Source organism: Salmo salar, chromosome 19 (genome assembly GCF_965601325.2).
Source record: "Salmo salar chromosome 19, fSalSal1, whole genome shotgun sequence".
NCBI lineage: Eukaryota > Metazoa > Chordata > Actinopteri > Salmoniformes > Salmonidae > Salmo > Salmo salar.
The window spans coordinates 61,867,761-61,886,983 of NC_138309.1; the positions used below are offsets into that span (position 1 = coordinate 61,867,761).

Genomic DNA, 19,223 nt, shown 5'->3' on the forward strand with positions numbered 1-19,223 from the left:
TTGGATTCAGGTCTGGGGAACGGGCGGGCCAGTTCATAGCATCAATGCCTTCCTCTTGCAGGAACTGCTGACACACTCCAGCCACATGAGGTCTAGCATTGTCTTGCATTAGGAGGAACCCAGGGCCAACCGCACCAGCATATGGTCTCACAAGGGGTCTGAGGATCTCATCTTGGTACCTAATGGCAGTCAGGCTACGTTCTGGTGTGCACATGGAGGGCTGTGCGGCCCCCCAAAGAAATGCCACCAAACACCATGACTGACCTACCGCCAAACCGGTCATGCTGGAGGATGTTGAAGGCAGCAGAACGTTCTCCACGGCGTCTCCAGACTCTGTCACGTCTGTCACGTGCTCAGTGTGAACCTGCTTTCATCTGTGAAGAGCACAGGGTGCCAGTGGCGAATTTGCCAATCTTGGTGTTCTCTGGCAAATGCCAAACGTCCTGCACGGTGTTGGGTTGTAAGCACAACCCTCACCTGTGGACGTCGGGCCCTCATACCACCCTCATGGAGTCATCCCTACTGCCTCTCATCTGATCTTCATTTGTAAATGACGTCTGAGTGTTGGAGTGTGCAACTGGCTATCTGTAAATTTAAATTAAAAACTAGAAAATATGGCTGCTTAATTTAATATCTGCTTAACTTAATATATCTGCTTAACTTAAAATAAGGAACTTAAAATGATAAAAAAGAAAAAAAGATTTATACTTGTACTTTTACTTTTGATGCTTAAACGTCTGCTCAAACGGTTTCTGACCGTTTGAGCAGACACATGCACATTTGTGGCCTGCTGGAGGTCATTTTGCAGGGCTCTGGCAGTGCTCCTCCTGCTCCTCCTTGTACAAAGGCAGAGGTAGCGGTCCTGCTGCTGGGTTGTTGCCCTCCTACGGCCTCCTCCACGTCTCCTGATGTACTGGCCTGTCTCCTGGTAGCGCCTCCATGCTCTGGACACTACGCTGACAGACACAGCAAACCTTCTTGCCACAGCTCGCATTGATGTGCCATCCTGGATGAGCTGCACTACCTGAGCCACTTGTGTGGGTTGTAGACTCCGTCTCATGCTACCACTAGAGTGAAAGCACCGCCAGCATTCAAAAGTGACCAAAACATCAGCCAGGAAGCATAGGAACTGAGAAGTGGTCTGTGGTCTCCACCTGCAGAACCACTCCTTTATTGGGGGTGTCTTGCTAATTGCCTATAATTTCCACCTGTTTATTCCATTTGCACAACAGCATGTGAAATGTATTGTCAATCAGTGTTGCTTCCTAAGTGGACAGTTTGATTTCACAGAAGTGTGATTGACTTGGAGTTACATTGTGTTGTTTAAGTGTTCCCTTTATTTTTTTGAGTAGTATATATTTAAAACCAATTACTTTTAGACTTTTACTCAAGTAATATTTTACTGGGTGACTTTTACTTGAGTCATTTTCTATTAAGGTATCTTTACTTTTACTGAAGTATGACAATTGGGTACTTTTTCCACCACTGGTGCAAGTGATTCAAAAATACCAGAAGTACAACAAATACTCACCCCATTCACACTGTTGTTCCAGTGGCTCAGTGGGTAAGACCTAGCAACACCAGGCTTTTTGGGTTTGATTCCCTCATGGTCCACAAATACTGAATATACTATAGTTACCACTATAAACTCTGAGTCACTTTGGATAAAAGCATCTGCTAAAGTAGCATACAAAGACCGATACAATTGATACTAATACTCACCAAAACCTTTCGCCCTCCTCTGCCCCTATCCAACCCCTCCCATGTCTCCCCACAGGGCCGACTCAGCCAAGATGAACCAGCGAGAGATGCGAGAGCCTCATCCTCCTCCCATCCGGAACAAGTCCACCAGTCTGTCATCCCCCAGTGCCGCCCGCCGCCTGTACAGGAACCTGTCAGGGAAGTTCCGTGTGGGCAACCTGCCTGGCCTGGAAGACAGTGTGGTGTCGGGACGGGGCGATAAGGAGCGCCTTCGCAAGTCCACTATGGTGAGGGACACAGGGTCAATACAGGTTAAACACAGGCTCAACACAGGTTAAACACAGGCTCAACACAGGTTAAACACAGGTTAAACACAGACTCAACACAGAATCAACACAGGCTCAACACAGAATCAACATAGGCTCAATACAGAATCAGCACAGGCTCCATACAGAATTAACAAAGGCTCAATACAGAATCAACACAGATTCAATACAGAATCAACACCGGCTCAATACAAAATCAACACAGGCTCAAGAGAGAATCAACACAGGCTCAATAGAGAATCAACACAGACTCAATACAGAATAAAAATCGGCTCAATACAGAATCCACACAGGCTCAGTACAGAATCCACACAGGCTCAATACAGAATCAAAACAGGCTCAATACAGAATCAACACATGCTCAATACAGAATCAATACAGACTCAATACATAATCAACACAGAATCAACACAGGCTCAATACAGAATAAGCGCAGACTCAATACAGAATCAACGCAGACTCAATACAGAATCAACACAGACAAAAAACGAAATACAGATGAGACACATGCAAGATACAGACTCATCACAGACACAACACAGACTCAATACAGACACAACACAAGCCCCTAACACCTCATTAAACATGTGTTGATGTGTGTTAGTTCCAGAGTAACGAGGCGCTGTTCGAGGCGGTGGAGCACCAAGAGATGGACCTGGTGCAGTTACTCCTGTCCCAGTACAGTACGGAGGAGCTGGACCTCAACACCCCTAACAGTGAGGGCCTGCTGCCCCTGGACATCGCAGTCATGACCAACAACGTACCCATGGCCAGGCTGCTGCTCCGCGCCGGAGCCAAGGAAAGCCCCCACTGTGGGTACCTGTTCTGGCTGGCTGGTTGGCTGGCTTGCTGGCTGACTGGCAGACTAGCTGTATTCGTTCTGTCTGACTTTCTGTCTAGCCCACTTGCACGCCTGCTCCTTAGCTTATAGCATCATAACAGTTGTTTATTGAAGAAAATATGGAGCATGCTCCATCCTCATGTACCACAGTATGAATAGGGCCTTTAGGTACAGATCTAGGATCAGCTTACCCTCCCCAAATCCTAACTCTTCGAATGCAAAACTGACTTTAGATCAGCGTCTAAAAGTAACTTAATCCTCACTCCGGCAAGCGCGGCCGTCGTCATGGAAACCGCGCCCGCTGCCACGGCAACCAGAGCAGCTGTCACAGTAAGCAGAACAGCCAACCTCTCACGACGCACCGAACAACAGCGTGCTCCTACACTACAGAGCATGTCAAAGTTGACTGTTGTTGTCTCTCAGTCTGGCAGCGAGAGAAGAAAGAGTGACAGACGAAAAACATAGGGGCGCTAAAGGAGGCGTCGTTATGGCATTATGATGCAATATTAGTCATCTCCATAAGGTTCTGCCGCCTGTGATCTAGCAGCCTCCACCGTCTCACCCTCTGCTAATGATTAGGCCTCGCCGAGCGCTCCCAGACTATTTGTGTTTGCGCTCCCTTTCCAGAACCTATCCAGACATTTTATAAAGGTATCACCAAATTGAAAACACTTGAATGGAAAGTGGTGTTTACTGAAGTTTGCTCTTTGATTGCTCTCCGGAGCCCAAACAACACATGAAGAAAAAAAGAGAGGGAACGAGAAATAGGGAGGGAGGAGAGAAATAAAGGGTTCTCCCGTCAAACCCCAACCAGGATACCGCGTCGGCGTTTTTATAAGAGCGTTCTAATCAGACTCCATCTGAGGAGAATTGAGATCAAAGACAATGCAGTGCTTTCGTTAGGCTTTGAACGAAAGCTCCGAAAAGCCATTGATTCTGCTGCAGGAGACTTCACAGAGTCTGTCTGCGGCTCCCTGAGACAGAGACATACTGAGACATACTGTAGACATACTGTCTCAGACACAGACATAGGGAGACAGACATAGGCATTCATAGACACCATCTAGACTCATAGCGGTCGTCCCCTGTGGCTCAGATGGTACAAGAAATATAACGAAACACAGAGATACATACTGAGGCATGCATGAACACAGTTAAGTGAGACACAGTGACACGTTGAAGTTCAGGGAGACTGAGCTACGTAGTAAGACAGGGGGATCTATAATAACGTAGTTATACCTCTGTCTTACAGCACCGACAAAACCGTTTTCTCATCATTTTGGGTGTCCCCTTGAAATCCCTGCACCACAGAGGAACCAAACCCCGCCTGTCCACACTTAGTTTCATGACCCCATTTTCTCTGTCATTTTAACTCTGAATGATGTCACCCTTAAAGAGTGACTGCGCAGTTAAATGGGATTTAATGAGGAATTTGCGTTAGTGCCTCTGACAAACAGAGACATTAAAAAGGCTTGAGGGTTTTACCAGTGGATTATGGGAAAAGAGGGGGAGGTTTTCTTAGAATGAAAGGATACCTGCACGATCCTTTATTCGCCCAAGTGATGCTATTATTTCCAAGAGCACGGCTGGTAATGTGTCGATCGTTGCCTTAGTGTGTAATCCAAATTACAACTGTGTGTGTTTGTGCCCTGCAGTTGTGAGCCTGGAGGGCCGTGCGGTGCACCTGGCCACGTTGGTCCGTGAGGCCGAGCAGCGTGTGGGGGACTTGCAGGCCCAGGTGCGGAGTGAGTTCCCCGGGGAGCGGGAGGCGTCGGACCATGAGAGGCAACTCAAGGCCTGGGAGTGGAGGCACCGGCTCTTCAGACGCATGCAGACGGGCTTTGAGCATGCCAGTCAGTAGACACACACACACACACACACACACCCGGACACACACGGACACACACGCCATAACACACATTATACACACACTACTTTGTGCCACTTAATTGTAAAATATGCTGTGTGTGTGTGTGTGTGTGTGTGTGTGTGTGTGTGTGTGTGTTTGCGTGTGTGTGTGTGTGTGTGTGTGTGTGTGTGTGTGTGTGTGTGTGTGTGTGTGTGTGTGTGTGTGTGTGTGTGTTAGATATTTTGGAGCCAGAGATCATGTGATAGGCTCCACTTGAAGTACAGTTGGGGCCCAGATCTTTCCAGCGTCGCCTTGATTTCCATTTTTTTGGTTCTTTTTTTTTTGGTGGCATTCTGTCTGGGCTGAGCTGTTAATAGGTTCCACGTTGTGATGGCTGGGACAGAGCGGGGTGTGTGTGTGTGTGTTCATGCTTATATGTGTGAGCACATGCATGTGTGAGTAGGCCTATGTGTGCGTGCGTGTGTTTGTGTGTGTGTGCGCACGTCTGGGGTGTGTGTGTAGTGCGTCTATGTTCCCTCTTTAACTTTTTATAGGCATTTCTTGACACGCGTGGTGGTAGGTAGACAGACAGCCCCTTTACACCCTACTCAATCTGGACTTTGATGCATAGAGGAGTTCTTCATTACTTTACATACTCCATGCTTTTATGACCAGACACATTTTGTAGGCTTTTCTCAGGCACTCAAACACAGTAGTGAAATTCTTCAGATAGAGGAAGGTGCATGTTAGGATTATGAATAAAGAAAAAAAGACGTCTTTGAGTGATTGAACACTGTATGTAGCTGTGTTACTGCAAGTCGACCGATGAATGATTGTAAAGTGCGATATCAATGTAGATGACTGCTGGGTATGTGACATATTCTATCAAACCACTAACATTTCAGACTTTTTGTCAGCCCTGATTGACTCTCACTGACTCACTGAATAACAGTGTTGAAGCCCTAAAAAGCAAGCAATACCAGATAATATCAAGATGTTTGTCCGTCCACAGGCCCTCCGGATGTTCCCAGCTCTGTCCGTCTGTCTGTCAGTAGCAGCTCCAGTCTGAGGGTGGACTTCCAGGAGCCTCTCAGTGTCAACTCTGCGGTAGTCACCAAGTACAAAGGTCAGCACCCGTTACATGCTACTTGCAATGCTTACTAATCAGACATGAAGTCCTGTTTATTATTCTATAGAGATTGGGAGGAAAGTAGGTATGAAATGCACTAATGTAACTGTGTGTGTGCGCTCCACAGTGAGTTGGAGCAGTTCCCCTTCCCTCAGTCCTCTGTTGGGTGAGGTGCTAGTAGAGGACACCAGTCTACTGCAGTGCAACATTACTGACCTCACACGCGTGAGTATATATTCATGTTCAGTAGGGCACGCCGTACCAAAACGCTTTGCAACAAAAAAAACAGCATTCTACACTCTAATTGGACAAGTTTAGATAGCACCGTTTTATTTAACCAGGTAAGTTGACAGAGAACACATTCTCATTTACAGCAACGACTTGGGGAATAGTTACAGGGGAGAGGAGGATGAATGAGCCAATTGTAAGCTAGGGATGGTTAGGTAACTGTGATGGTATAAGGGCCAGATGGGGAATTTAGCCAGGGTTAACACCCCTACTCTTACGATAAGTGCCATGTGATCTTTAGTGACCACAGAGAGTCAGGACACCCGTTTAACGTCCCATCCAAAAGACAGCACCCTACACAGGGCAATGTCCCCAATCACTATCCTGGGATATATATTTCTTTTTTTGGGGGGGAGAGGAAACAGTGCCTCCTACTGGCCCTCCAACACCACTTCCAGTAGCATCTGGTCTTCCATCCAAGGACAACCCTGCTTAGCTTCAGAAGCAAGCCAGCAGTGGGATGCAGGGTGCTATGCTGCTGGCATACCTATTTTATTCACTTTTTTCCCTACTGAACACAACACAGGGCTATTCCAAAGCCCTGATGTTTTTCTCCCCCAGCTATCAATGAATAATTTCATTTCCATCAAATCTTACATCCAAGTTAAATACCTCAGCTAGAGAGGCAAACACACACACACACACACACACACACACACACACACACACACACACACACACACACACACACACACACACACACACACACACACACACACACACACAGGTCCATCACATCAGAGTGATGCTCAATCAGAATGTCAAAATGTCACCATGTCTCAGTCAGATCGACACTTTCCCATGTGTCTGAAAAGCACATTTCCAATGCTTCCACCTCAGGCCTTATAAAGGCCGCCAGTGATGGCATACAGCTACACTTTCCCCATTTACGGGTGAGAAAGCAACACACAAAAACACAACAGTTAGCTTTCCAACAGCTGGTAGCTTTGACCGATAAAAACATTTAGAAGGCCACTATTCCACATGAAGGGCCATGATAGGAATCACATATGTGTCTGAGCCACTCGGTTAGATGTCACATTGTTAAGGCCTTTTATCATGTGATACTTTCTGTACTCCAAAAATTCTGTTTCCTTTCTAGTCACTAGTCATCTGAGCACACACTCTATAAACACACACTCGCACACACGTAACACGCACACACATTTAAATTAAGGCAGAAAGAGTTAGAGCTCTGTAAAATAAACTGCTCAAACACATTTCATTGTTTAAAATCGCAGCTCCCGTCATTGCATAAGGGAGCTCAGCCAGACACACACACGCAAACAATACATAACCTGATTTATGATTTTCATTTTAGACGGGCACATAGACAGACAGACGCTCCGGGGACATTATTGTGCAGGAGAAATCCCCCGGTGCATATAGGTCCTCTAGGCTCTGTCGCCATGCCGCCCACACACACACAGACAGTATGAGGACATGCAGGGACAAACATTACCACCCAATGTATATGCTATGAAAGACAATACATAATTTGTCAACTGCATCACAATTAGAGACACTTTATCGCAAATAATTCAAAAGACCCTTTAATAATAATAATATTTCATTTATTTTGTTTCATTTATTTCATAGTGCATTGTGCTAATGCCATCTCTTTGTGCTGTTCTGTGACAGGGAGAATATTACTATTTCCAGGTGTCTGCCTTCAACATGAAGGGATGGGGTCCTGCCCAGAACTCCACCCCATCCTGCGCCTCCCCTTCCAGTAAGTCCACCTCTCTATCCCCTCATCTGTGTGTCGGTTCGTGCGTGCATTGGGCTGTTCTCATTAAACCCGCATCAAGCGTGTCGTCTGAGCCGAATTTCCAACGCCAACGTCATTTCAGCAATGCTTAACTCCCTCTTACCAACGTCCATGGTATTGGGTGGTTAGGAGGTTGGTGGTTGGCAGCTAGACCCCCCCTGGCCAGAAGCAGGGTGCCGGACCCTCGTCTAATGCCGGACGTCAGTGTGTGTAACCTTAGCTGTGTGTTTGGACTAATGAGATCAGCCAATGGGTGGTGTGAAGTCATCCAATTCAACAGCTGAGGAGATGAATGGTCAGAACACCTCTGCCTCTCTCCTTCTCTCTCTTTCTCTCCTTCCCTCTGTCTTTCAAAGGCTGTCTCTCTTCCTGTCTCTCCCTGTCTCTTTCTCACTCTCTCGATCGCTTGATCTTTCGATCACTCTCGATCTCTCTCTTCCTCCCATCTCTCTCGCTCTCCCAGTGAGGACACAAGGAGAGGAAGCCAAATTAGATTATTGAGATGTACCCGACCCTCAGTCGTTTCCACATTCCGAGTGGGATTCCCGACATCGTGGTGTGGGATGAGTTTTAGAGCTTGTGCATAAAAACCTCAAAGTGCGTCAACTGCTGTTGACTTTTCCTTTCAACACCTGACCAAACTGAATGTCCATGGTGGGAGAGAGAGCGAAAGGAAACTGCAGTGTATGACAGCAGAATAGACAGTGTGTACTCCTGCGTTTAGAACACGTTCAATATGTGTGTGTTATTGTGTATGTCACCTACATATTTGCTTGTCTGCACTTGTTTGTGGGTGTTCATTTTAAGCATGTTTGTGTGTTTCTGGCCTTGTGTAAAAAGGTGTAAACACATACGAACATACCAATGTGTGTATGAATTTGCCTGTGCAAGTCTGTGTAGTGTGTAGAGCATGTCTGTATCTCTCCCTGTATATATGAGAGAGAAAGAGAGAGAGAGAAAGTGAGGGAGAGAGAGTCAGCCTGGGCTTTCCCTCTCTCTCCCCCCAACCACCTCCTCCCCCCCTCTCTCCCCTCCCTCCGAGCTAATTTCGATGGTTGCGTGTTTGTGTTTTCCATTTGGGCTACCACTGGAAATATTTGCATGTCTGTGAGAGCTGGGGCCGTAAAGGCCCAACAGTGGGGCCCTTATACGAGGACCTCTCTCTCCGCCGGGGCCATTAAAGAGGCTAGTTGTCCAGTCAGGACAGGAACCTTTCCGGGAATAGAGCTCACGGTGTTTCACCCAGCCTCCAGGGGCCCACGGGGGATAACCAAGACGCCGCTGTTGCTGCCGTCTTATCACCAGCACATCGTCCTCCCTCCTTCCTTTTCTACTCCTCCGCGGGCCACTGCTGCCACACTCTCTCTATCTAGAGGGAGAGTCTATACTAAACTGTTTACCCCTTGTGTATACAGTGGGACTGAGGGAGAGATGTGTAGTGTGTCTGTCTATGTAGGGGGGTGTACAGTGTGTTTGTGTACTGTAGGCGATGTGTGTGTGTGTGTGGTGTGTGTGTGTGTGTGTGTGTGTGTGTGTGTGTGTGTGTGTGTGTGTGTGTGTGTGTGTGTGTGTGTGTGTGTGTGTGTGTGTGTGTGTGTGTGTGTGTGGTGTGCAGTATGTGGGCGGGGTGAGGCGTGTGGCGTGTTGCACTCCTGCATCTCTCAGTCGCCGTGTGTGCGCGTATGTATAGGGGGGAGAGGGAGGGACAGGTCTGCACACACTGAGTGCTCTCAGTCGGCTCGCTCCAAGTGGCAGCGGCAGCACACACTGGAGCTGTCTCTCCCTCTCTCCTTCTTAGCCAACCACAGCTTTCTCACACTGAGGTGGCACTGACACACACCATGTTTTTTTCCCCCCAGTATTTCCATGTAATGCAGGTTTATGATATTGATAGTTCACTGGCACAGTTTGCAGTGTGTGTGCCTTGCTCAAGGGCACAATGGCTGTAGGTGGCACCCCAGGTGGCACCACATTTGTATTTATTGTTCATTGTTTCTGTATGTATCTGCAGGTTGGAGGGAGATTGACGGCCGCGCACCTCGCCAGCGGGGACAGAAGGAGGCGCTAGACCAGCTACTGGGACAGATTAAAGAGACGCATCGCCACTGTGTGTGCCACGGTATAAAGAGTCTTCCCCATCTTCTCTTCTCGGCTATCTCGACATGTAGCATAAGTCATCTCTACTACTTATACAGGATCAGACCGTTCTGAATCCTCCTTAATGTGAAGGTTAGACTGGGGCTGTAGTAATCTGATCCTAGGTCTGTGGTTAAGGGAAACTTGAGTCCTGAACACTTTGTGCCACACTGAAATGAACCCCCATCTTTTCATAAGTAAGCCGTTTCCCCTAACTGAATAATGTTCCTTGGTCTCTCACTTGGAGTGGGAGCATATTCAAAGGCAAATAGATCTTGGGGATCTCACTCAATGCTTCACTGTGCTTTGGGTATGCTTCTTGTTCAATGGCTCCTTTTGCTTTTGTTTCCAAAATACCTCTTACAGTAAATTGGCTCGATAATTGAAGGCCTGATAACATAGAAGATTTTCTCTGGTGGTTGTGAATCCAGTTTCACAACAAAACAGTCAGTCAGTGGGCCTCCCGGGTGGCGCAGTGGTCTAAGGTGCCACCAGAGACTCTGGGTTCGAGTCCAGGCTCTGCCGCAGCCGGCCGCGACCGGGAGGCTCATGGGCGCGACAATTGGCCCAGCGTCGCCCGGGTTAGGGAGGGTTTGGCCGGCAGGGATATCCTTGTCTCATCGCGCACTAGCGACTCCTGTGGCGGGCCGGGCTCAGTGCACACAGACACGGTCGCTAGGTCTACGGTGTTTCCTCCGACACATTGGTGCGGCTGGCTTCCGGGTTGGATGTGCATTGTGTCAAGAAGCAGTGCGGCTTGGTTGGGTTGTGTTTCGGAGGACGCATGGCTCTCGATCTTCGCCTCTCCCGAGTCCGTACAGGAGTTGCAGCGATGAGACAAGACTGTAACTACTACTACCAATTGGATACCACGAAATTGGGGAGAAAAAGGGGTAAAATAAAAAAATAAAACAGTTAGTCAGTCAGCTCAGCCCTATATCGAAATGGTAGGATATATAGTATATGCATATACTGTATAGTAAACTATTACTATGTATAACCGTATATACCTACTGTATATACATAGCATAATGACGTAACATGTCACATATAGTAATCAGGGGAGTAGCAGCGTATACTATGCCTACTATATACGCATAATGATATAATGTATGTAGCATGTCATGTATAGTCATCAGTAATAATCTATATAATAGTCAGCATTCAGTCTCCTGGCCAGGCTTTTCCAGTTCACGCACGGTAGCTGAGGTCGTCTGTCCCAGGTCATGTTTGTTGTTCTTGTAGAGACGGAGCCTTGACTCTAGTTTGAGGGCTATAAATTAACACTGACTGGCTGCAGCCTGGTCCCCCTACAGGCCTCCGGGACCCCTGTCTGCTCCCCCCCCCCCCCAAAACTGCCCACCCGCACCCCCCTTCTCCAAACACTATTAATTCAACTGTGAAAGGGGCCTTGACTAACACAGGCACCCCAGCGGACGGCTATACCTGTCTGTCTTACTCAGTGTCAGGGCGGTAAGAGGGCTGTTGGAAAGGGGGGGCGAGGTGAACTGCAGCTCGTTTTCTTGTTATTCCACCACGACTCGTCTCATGAAAATAAAATGTGTTCATTTCTCCTGAATAGGGGATTTATTGACTTAAGTGGCCTGAGCCGGAGTGAGATTGCCTCAGGGCTTCTGTGTAGGGGGGGACCCCGCAGGTTCTAATGAATTGTAAAGCACATTATCTCACTTGCCCCCCCCCAGGCCCACTAAAAATAAACATGTCCCCTCAGAGAGAACTGACCTCCCTGTCAGTGAAAGACGAAGGGTTCACCCCTCCACCTCCTCCTCCTGTAACCCCCTGCCCCACCCTCCGTCCCCCCAGTACGTCTTTTTAGGTCTCTATATCTATATACGGCAGGCTCTGACACCTCCTGTCTGTCCAGGTAAACACACACACACACACCCAGCCCTCCTTTGTGACTGCACTTAGAATGGCTGGTTTCCTCTGGCCCTATAGTCTGCTTCAGAGTGTGTGTGAATGTGTCAACTGACCTAACCTGAATAGAACACATGAGATTACCGACACATTCCACTACACTACTGTGCATACACCTAAGCTGTGGGACACAGGATGCAATATCCATTCCTAACAGTGATGCACCAAAGAAAATTCTTACTGTAAATTCTTACTGTGTCTTTGGCTTGGTGCAGTAGTTCTATTAATCACTGTCTTGACCATCTCATCCTTTCAGAGCAGTGCAAAGCCCCTCCACACGTGAGGAAACATTCCGTATCCAAAAGCCTGCGCCACCTCTTCCAACCTACCAGCAAATTTGTCAAAAGCTTGAAACGGTATTTAAGCATTTTTACACCTTCTTATATCTACTGCCTTCCATCTTCACTTTCATGAGATTATTTATTTTCACACCTACAGCACCAGTCAAAAGTTTGGATACACCTACTCATTTAAAGGTTTTTCTTTATTTGTACTATTTTCTACATTCTATAATAATAGTGAAGACATCAAAACTATGATATAACATATATGGAATCATGTAGTAACCAAAATAGTGTTAAACAAATCAAATATATTTTATTTTTTAGATTTTTCAAAATAGCCACTCTTTGCCTTGATGACGGCTTTGCACACTCTTGGCATTCTCTCAACCAGCTTCATGAGGTAGTCACCTGGAATGCATTTCAATTAACAGTGGTGCTTTGTTAAAAGATGATTTGTGGAATTTATTTCCTTCTTAACTTCTATGGGCTAGGTGGGACGCTTGCGTCCCACCTACTCAACAGCCAGTGTAATACCGTGGCGCGATATTCAAATACCTAAAAAATGCTAAAACTTCAATTTTTCAAACATATGACTATTTTACACCATTTTAAAGACAAGACTCTCGTTAATCTAACCACACTGTCCAATTTCAAAAAGGCTTTACAATGAAAGCAAAACATTAGATTATGTCAGCAGAGTACCCAGCCAGAAATAATCAGACACCCATTTTTCAAGCTAGCATATAATGTCACATAAACCCAAACCACAGCTAAATGCAGCACTAACCTTTGATGATCTTCATCAGATGACAACCCTAGGACATTATGTTATACAATACATGCATGTTTTGTTCAATCAAGTTCATATTTATATCAAAAACCAGCTTTTTACATTAGCATGTGACTAGCATGTGACTAGCATTCCCACCGAACACTGCCGGTGAATTTACTAAATTACTCACGATAAACGTTAACAAAAAGCATAACAATTATTTTAAGAATTATAGATACAGAACTCCTCTATGCACTCGATATGTCCGATTTTAAAATAGCTTTTCGGTGAAAGCACATTTTGCAATATTCTCAGTAGATAGCCCGGCATCACAGGGCTAGCTATTTAGACACCCAGCAAATGTAGCACTCACCAAAGTCAGATTTACTATAAGAAAAATGTTATTACCTTTGCTGTCTTCGTCAGAATGCACTCCCAGGACTTCTACTTCAATAACAAATGTTGGTTTGGTTCAAAATAATCCATAGTTATATCCAAACAGCGGCGTTTTGTTTGTGCGTTCAAGACACTATCCGAAAGGGTAAATAAGGGTGACGAGCATGGCGCAATTCGTGACAAAACATTTCTAAATATTCCATTACCGTACTTCGAAGCATGTCAACCGCTGTTTAAAATCCATTTTTATGCCATTTTTCTCGTAAAAAAGCGATAATATTCCGACCGGGAATCTGCATTTAGGTAAACAGAGGAAAGAAAATAAGCATTCGGTCGACTCGGGCACGCGCCTAAGCCCACAGTACTCTGACCAGCCACTATCCAAACGCGATAAAGTGTTTCAGCCAGAGCCTGCCTCGATATCATTCAGCTTTTTCCCGGGCTCTGAGAGCCTATGGGAGCCGTAGGAAGTGTCACGTTATTGCAAAGATCCTCAGTCTTCAATAAAAAGAGCCAAGATAAAACACACCTTGTCAGACAGGCCACATCCTGCATGGAATCTTCTCAGGTTTTGGCCTGCCATATGAGTTCTGTTATACTCACAGACACCATTCAAACAGTTTTAGAAACTTTAGGGTGTTTTCTATCCAAAGCCAATAATTATATGCATATTCTAGTTACTGGGCAGGAGTAGTAACCAGATTAAATCGGGTACGTTTTTTATCCAGCCGTGTCAATACTGCCCCCTAGCCCTAACAGGTTAACAATAACGAGGCTATATACAGGGGCACCGGTACCGAGTCAGTGTGCTAGTTGAGGTAATCTGTATATGTAGGTGGGGGCGAAGTGACTATGCATAAGTAACAAACAAACAGGGAGTAGCAGCAGTGTACAAAGGGGGAGGGGGGTCAATGTAAATTGTCCGGTTGCAATTTTATCAATTGTTCAGCAGTCTTATGACTTTGGGGTAGAAGCTGTTGAGGAGCCTTTTGGTCCTAGACTTGGCGCTCTGGTACTGCTTGCCGTGCGGTAGCAGAGAAAACAGTCTATAACTTGGGTGACTAGAGTCTCTGACAATTTTATGGGCTTTCCTCTGACACTGCCTATTATATAGGTCCTGGATGGCAGGAAGTTTGGCCCCAGTGATGTACTGGGCCGTACGCAGTACCCTCTGTAGCGCCTTACGGTCAGATGCCGAGCAGTTCCCATACCAGGCGGTGATGCAACCGGTCAGAATGCTCTCGATGGTGCAGCTGTAGAAACTTGAGGCTCTGGGGACCCATGCCAAATCTTTTCAGTCTCCTGAGGGGGAAAAGGTTTTGTCGTGCCCTCTTCACGACTGTTTTGGTATGTTTGGTATGTTTGGACCATGATAGTTCGTTGGTGATGTGAAAACTCTCGAACCACTCCACTACAGCCCTGTCAATGTTAATGGGGGCCTGTTCATAACATTGCATAGTGCAGAAAATACACGAGAGTTCAGGGGCCTTCCTTTAACAAAGTTAACCATTTTCACTGTAGTGCGCAAAACGTCTTTCAAGCTGTCAGGCATTCCCCTTGGCAGCAAGAGCCTCTCGGTGGATGCTGGATGCAAGTGGCGTCGGGAGCAACTGCTTGCACGCTCATTACCATGGGCACCCTCAATGATTGACTCCGCTGTCCTGGCGTCGTGAGGGAGCTTGTTCCACCATTGGGGTGCCAGAGCAGCGAACAGTTTTGACTGGGCTGAGCGGGAACTGTGCTTCCGCAGAGGTAGGGGGGCCAGCAGGCCAGCGGTGAATGAGCGCAGTGCCCTCGTTTGGGTGTAGGGACTGATCAGAGCCTGAAGGTACGGAGGTGCCGTTCCCCTCACGGTTCCGTAGGCAAGCACCATGGTCTTGTAGCGGATGTGAGCTTCAACTGGAAGCCAGTGGAGAGAGCAGAGGAGCGGGGTGACGTGAGAGAACTTGGGAAGGTTGAACACCAGACGGCTGTGGCGTTCTGGATGAGTTGTAGGGATTTAATGGCACAGGCAGGGAGCCCAGCCAACAGCGAGTTGCAGTAATCCAGACGGGAGATGACAAGTGCCTGGATTAGGACCTGCGCCGCTTCCTGTGTGAGGCAGGGTCGTACTCTGCGAATGTTGTAGAGCATGAACCTACAGGATCGGGTCACCGCCTTGATGTTAGTGGAGAACGACAGGGTGTTGTCCAGGGTCACGCCAAGGTTCTTACCACTCTGGGAGGAGGACACAATGGAGTTGTCAACCGTGATGGCGAGATCATGGAACGGACAGTCCTTCCCCCGGAGGAAAAGCAGCTCCGTCTTGCCGAGGTTCAGCTTGAGGTGGTGATCCGTCATCCACACTGATATGTCTGCCAGACATGCAGAGATGCGATTCGCCATCAGAAGGGGGAAAGGAGAAGATTAATTGAGTGTCGTCTGCATAGCAATGATAGGAGAGACCATGTGAGGATATGACAGAGCCAAGTGACTTGGTGTATAGCGAGAATAGGAGAGGGCCTAGAACAGAGCCCTGGGGGACACCAGTGGTGAGAGCACATGGTGCGGAGACAGATTCTCGCCACGCCACCTGGTAGGAGCGACCTGTCAGGTAGGACGCAATCCAAGCGTGGGCCGCGCCGGAGATGCCCAACTCGGATAGGGTGGAGAGGAGGATCTGGTGGTTCACAGTATCAAAGGCAGCAGATAGGTCTAGAAGGATGAGAGCAGAGGAGAGAGAGTTAGCTTTAGCAGTACGGAGAGCCTCCGTGACACAGAGAAGAGCAGTCTCAGTTGAATGACCAGTCTTGAAACCTGACTGATTTGGATCAAGAAGGTCATTCTGAGAGAGATAGCAAGAGAGCTGGCCAAGGACGGCACGTTCAAGAGTTTTGGAGAGAAAAGAAAGAAGGGATACTGGTCTGTAGTTGTTGACATCGGAGAGATCGAGTGTAGGTTTTTTCAGAAGGGGTGCAACTCTCGCTCTCTTGAAGACGGAAGAGACATAGCCAGCGGTCAAGGATGAGTTGATGAGCGAGGTGAGGTAAGGGAGAAGGTCTCCGGAAATGGTCTGGAAAAGAGAGGAGGGGATAGGGTCAAGTGGGCAGGTTGTTTGGCGGCCGGCCATCACAAGACGCGAGATTTCATCTGGAGAGAGGGTGGAGAAAGAGTTGAAAGCACAGGGTAGGGCAGTGTGAGCAGGACCAGCGGTGTTGTTTGACTTAACAAACGAGGATCGGATGTCGTCGACCTTCCTTTCAAAATGGTTGACGAAGTCATCCGCAGAGAGGGAGGAGGGGGGGAGGGGGAGGAGGATTCAGGAGGGAGGAGAAGGTGGCAAAGAGCTTCCTACGGTTAGAGGCAGATGCTTGGAATTTAGAGTGGTAGAAAGTGGCTTTAGCAGCAGAAACAGAAGAGGAAAATGTAGAGAGGAGGGAGTGAAAGGATGCCAGGTCTGCAGGGAGGCGAGTTTTCCTCCATTTCCGCTCGGCTGCCCGGAGCCCTGTTCTGTGAGCTCGCAATGAGTCGTCGAGCCACGGAGCAGGAGGGGAGGACCGAGCCGGCCTGGAGGATAGGGGACATAGAGAGTCAAAGGATGCAGAAAAGGAGGAGAGGAGGGTTGAGGAGGCAGAATCAGGAGATAGGTTGGAGAAGGTTTGAGCAGAGGGAAGAGATGATAGGATGGAAGAGGAGAGTGTAGCGGGAGAGAGAGAGCGAAGGTTGCGACGGCGCAATACCATCCGAGTAGGGGCAGAGTGAGAAGTGTTGGAGGAGAGCGAGAGGGAAAAGGATACAAGGTAGTGGTGGGAGACTTGGATGGGAGTTGCAATGAGATTAGTGGAAGAACAGCATCTAGTAAAGATGAGGTCAAGCGTATTGCCTGCCTTGTGAGTAGGGGGGGAAGGTGAGAGCGTGAGGTCAAAAGAGGAGAGGAGTGGAAAGAAGGAGGCAGAGAGGAATGAGTAAAAGGTAGACGTGGGGAGGTTAAAGTCACCCAGAACTGTGAGAGGTGAGCCATCCTCAGGAAAGGAATTTTGTAGAATTCTTTGAAGTACCATCAAGCGCTATGATAAAACTGGCTCTCATGAGGACCACCACAGGAAAGGAAGACCCAGAGTTACCTCTGCTGCAGAGGATACGTTCGTTAGAGTTACCAGCCTCAGAAATTGCAGCCCAAATAAATGCTTCACAGAGTTCAAGTAACAGACACATCTGAACATCAGCTGTTCAGAGGAGACTGCGTGAATCAGGCCTTCATGGTCAAATTTCTTCAAATGAACCCCTACTAAAGGACAACAATAAGAAGAAGAGACTTGCTTGGGCCAAGAAACAGGAGCAATGGACATTAGACTGGTGGAAATCTGTCCTTTGGTCTGATGAGTACAAATTTGAGATTTTAGGTTTCAACCGTCGTGTCTTTGTGAGACGCAAAGTAGGTGAACAGAGGATCTCTGCATGTATGGTCCCACCGGGATGCATGGAGGAGGAGGTGTGATGGTGTGGGGATGCTTTGCTGGTGACACTGTCTGTGATTTATTTACAATTCAAGGCACACTTAACCAGCATGGCTACCACATCATTCTGCATCGATACACCATCCCATCTGGTTTGCGCTTAGTGGGACTATCATTTGTTTTTCAACAGGACAATGACCCAACACACCTCCAGGATGTGTAAGGGCTATTTGAACAAGAAGGAGAGTGATGGAGTGCTGCATCACATGACCTGGCCTCCACAATCACCCGACCTCAACCCAATTGAGATGGTTTGGGATGAGTTGGACCGCAGAGTGAAGGAAAAGCAGTCAACAAGTGCTCAGCATATGTGGGAACTCCTTCAAGACTGTTGGGAAAGCATTCCAGGGAAGCTGGTTGAGAGAATGACAAGTGTGTGCAAAGCTGTCATCAAGGCAAAGGGTGGCTACTTTGAACAATCTAAAATCAAAAATATATTTTGATTTGTTTAACACTTTTTGGTTACTACAGGATTCAATATGTGTTATTTCATTATGTTGATGTCTTCACTATTATTCTACAATGTAGAAATAAAGAAAAACCCTTGAATGAGTAGGTGTGTCCAAACTTTTGACTGGTACTGTATAAATGCTACGAATGCCACAAAATATAATCTCAAATGCCGTTCTACGTATAGGCTATTGTGAGAATGAATAGTTCAAGGAGACCAACTAACTGACTCTGATTTGTCTCTTTGGTCCTCCAGAGGTCTCTACTTGACGTCTATATTCTACCGAGATGACAACGTACTTGTGACGCCTGAGGACCAGATCCCTATCGTAGAGATAGATGACTCCTACTCCAGCTCACTGATGCAGGACTTCCTATGGTTCACTAAGGTAACATACAGACTAGTTCCATACCTAACCATTCGCATTTTAGGTGGTAACGGTTGGTACATTCTGGGACTTACAGTACTTCAAAGAATTCTACAAAATTGCTAACATGCTAACAACGTGGTACTCAGAGTTGCTTGCTTTAATGAGTCCTAAAGAAATAAACAAGAATTGATTATTGCTGCGCAATTACCATTTTATCCTAAATGCTTGTATGTTTCTCCATCCCCAGGTGTCCTACCTATGGGAGGAGATTCCGTGGCTGCAGCAGTGTCTCAGCCCCTCCCAGTCTTCCTGCTCCTGCACCCTCCAGACACGCCTCAAGATGCTGCAGGCCGTATCCCAACTACAGGTACGTCCTTACCCATCAATACTGTTATAAACATGACATAACACCTTAATACATAACACCTTAAATGGCAGGGAGATATCCTAGCGGTTAAGAGCGTTAAGCCAGTAA

General features: G+C 47.2%; 1 protein-coding gene across 1 annotated transcript in view; it reads left to right on the forward strand.

The window, feature by feature from the left end:
- Positions 1-19,223, forward strand: part of ankfn1b (ankyrin repeat and fibronectin type III domain containing 1b) — a 299,590-nt gene that overhangs the window by 271,458 nt on the left and 8,909 nt on the right. The window contains exons 7-16 of the mRNA XM_014158873.3: positions 1,778-1,988; positions 2,632-2,839; positions 4,524-4,721; positions 5,730-5,843; positions 5,974-6,071; positions 7,776-7,866; positions 9,917-10,024; positions 12,236-12,335; positions 18,634-18,766; positions 18,996-19,115. Coding sequence (XP_014014348.3) covers positions 1,778-1,988; positions 2,632-2,839; positions 4,524-4,721; positions 5,730-5,843; positions 5,974-6,071; positions 7,776-7,866; positions 9,917-10,024; positions 12,236-12,335; positions 18,634-18,766; positions 18,996-19,115 — 1,381 coding nt within the window. The remainder of the gene's footprint in view (positions 1-1,777; positions 1,989-2,631; positions 2,840-4,523; positions 4,722-5,729; positions 5,844-5,973; positions 6,072-7,775; positions 7,867-9,916; positions 10,025-12,235; positions 12,336-18,633; positions 18,767-18,995; positions 19,116-19,223) is intronic.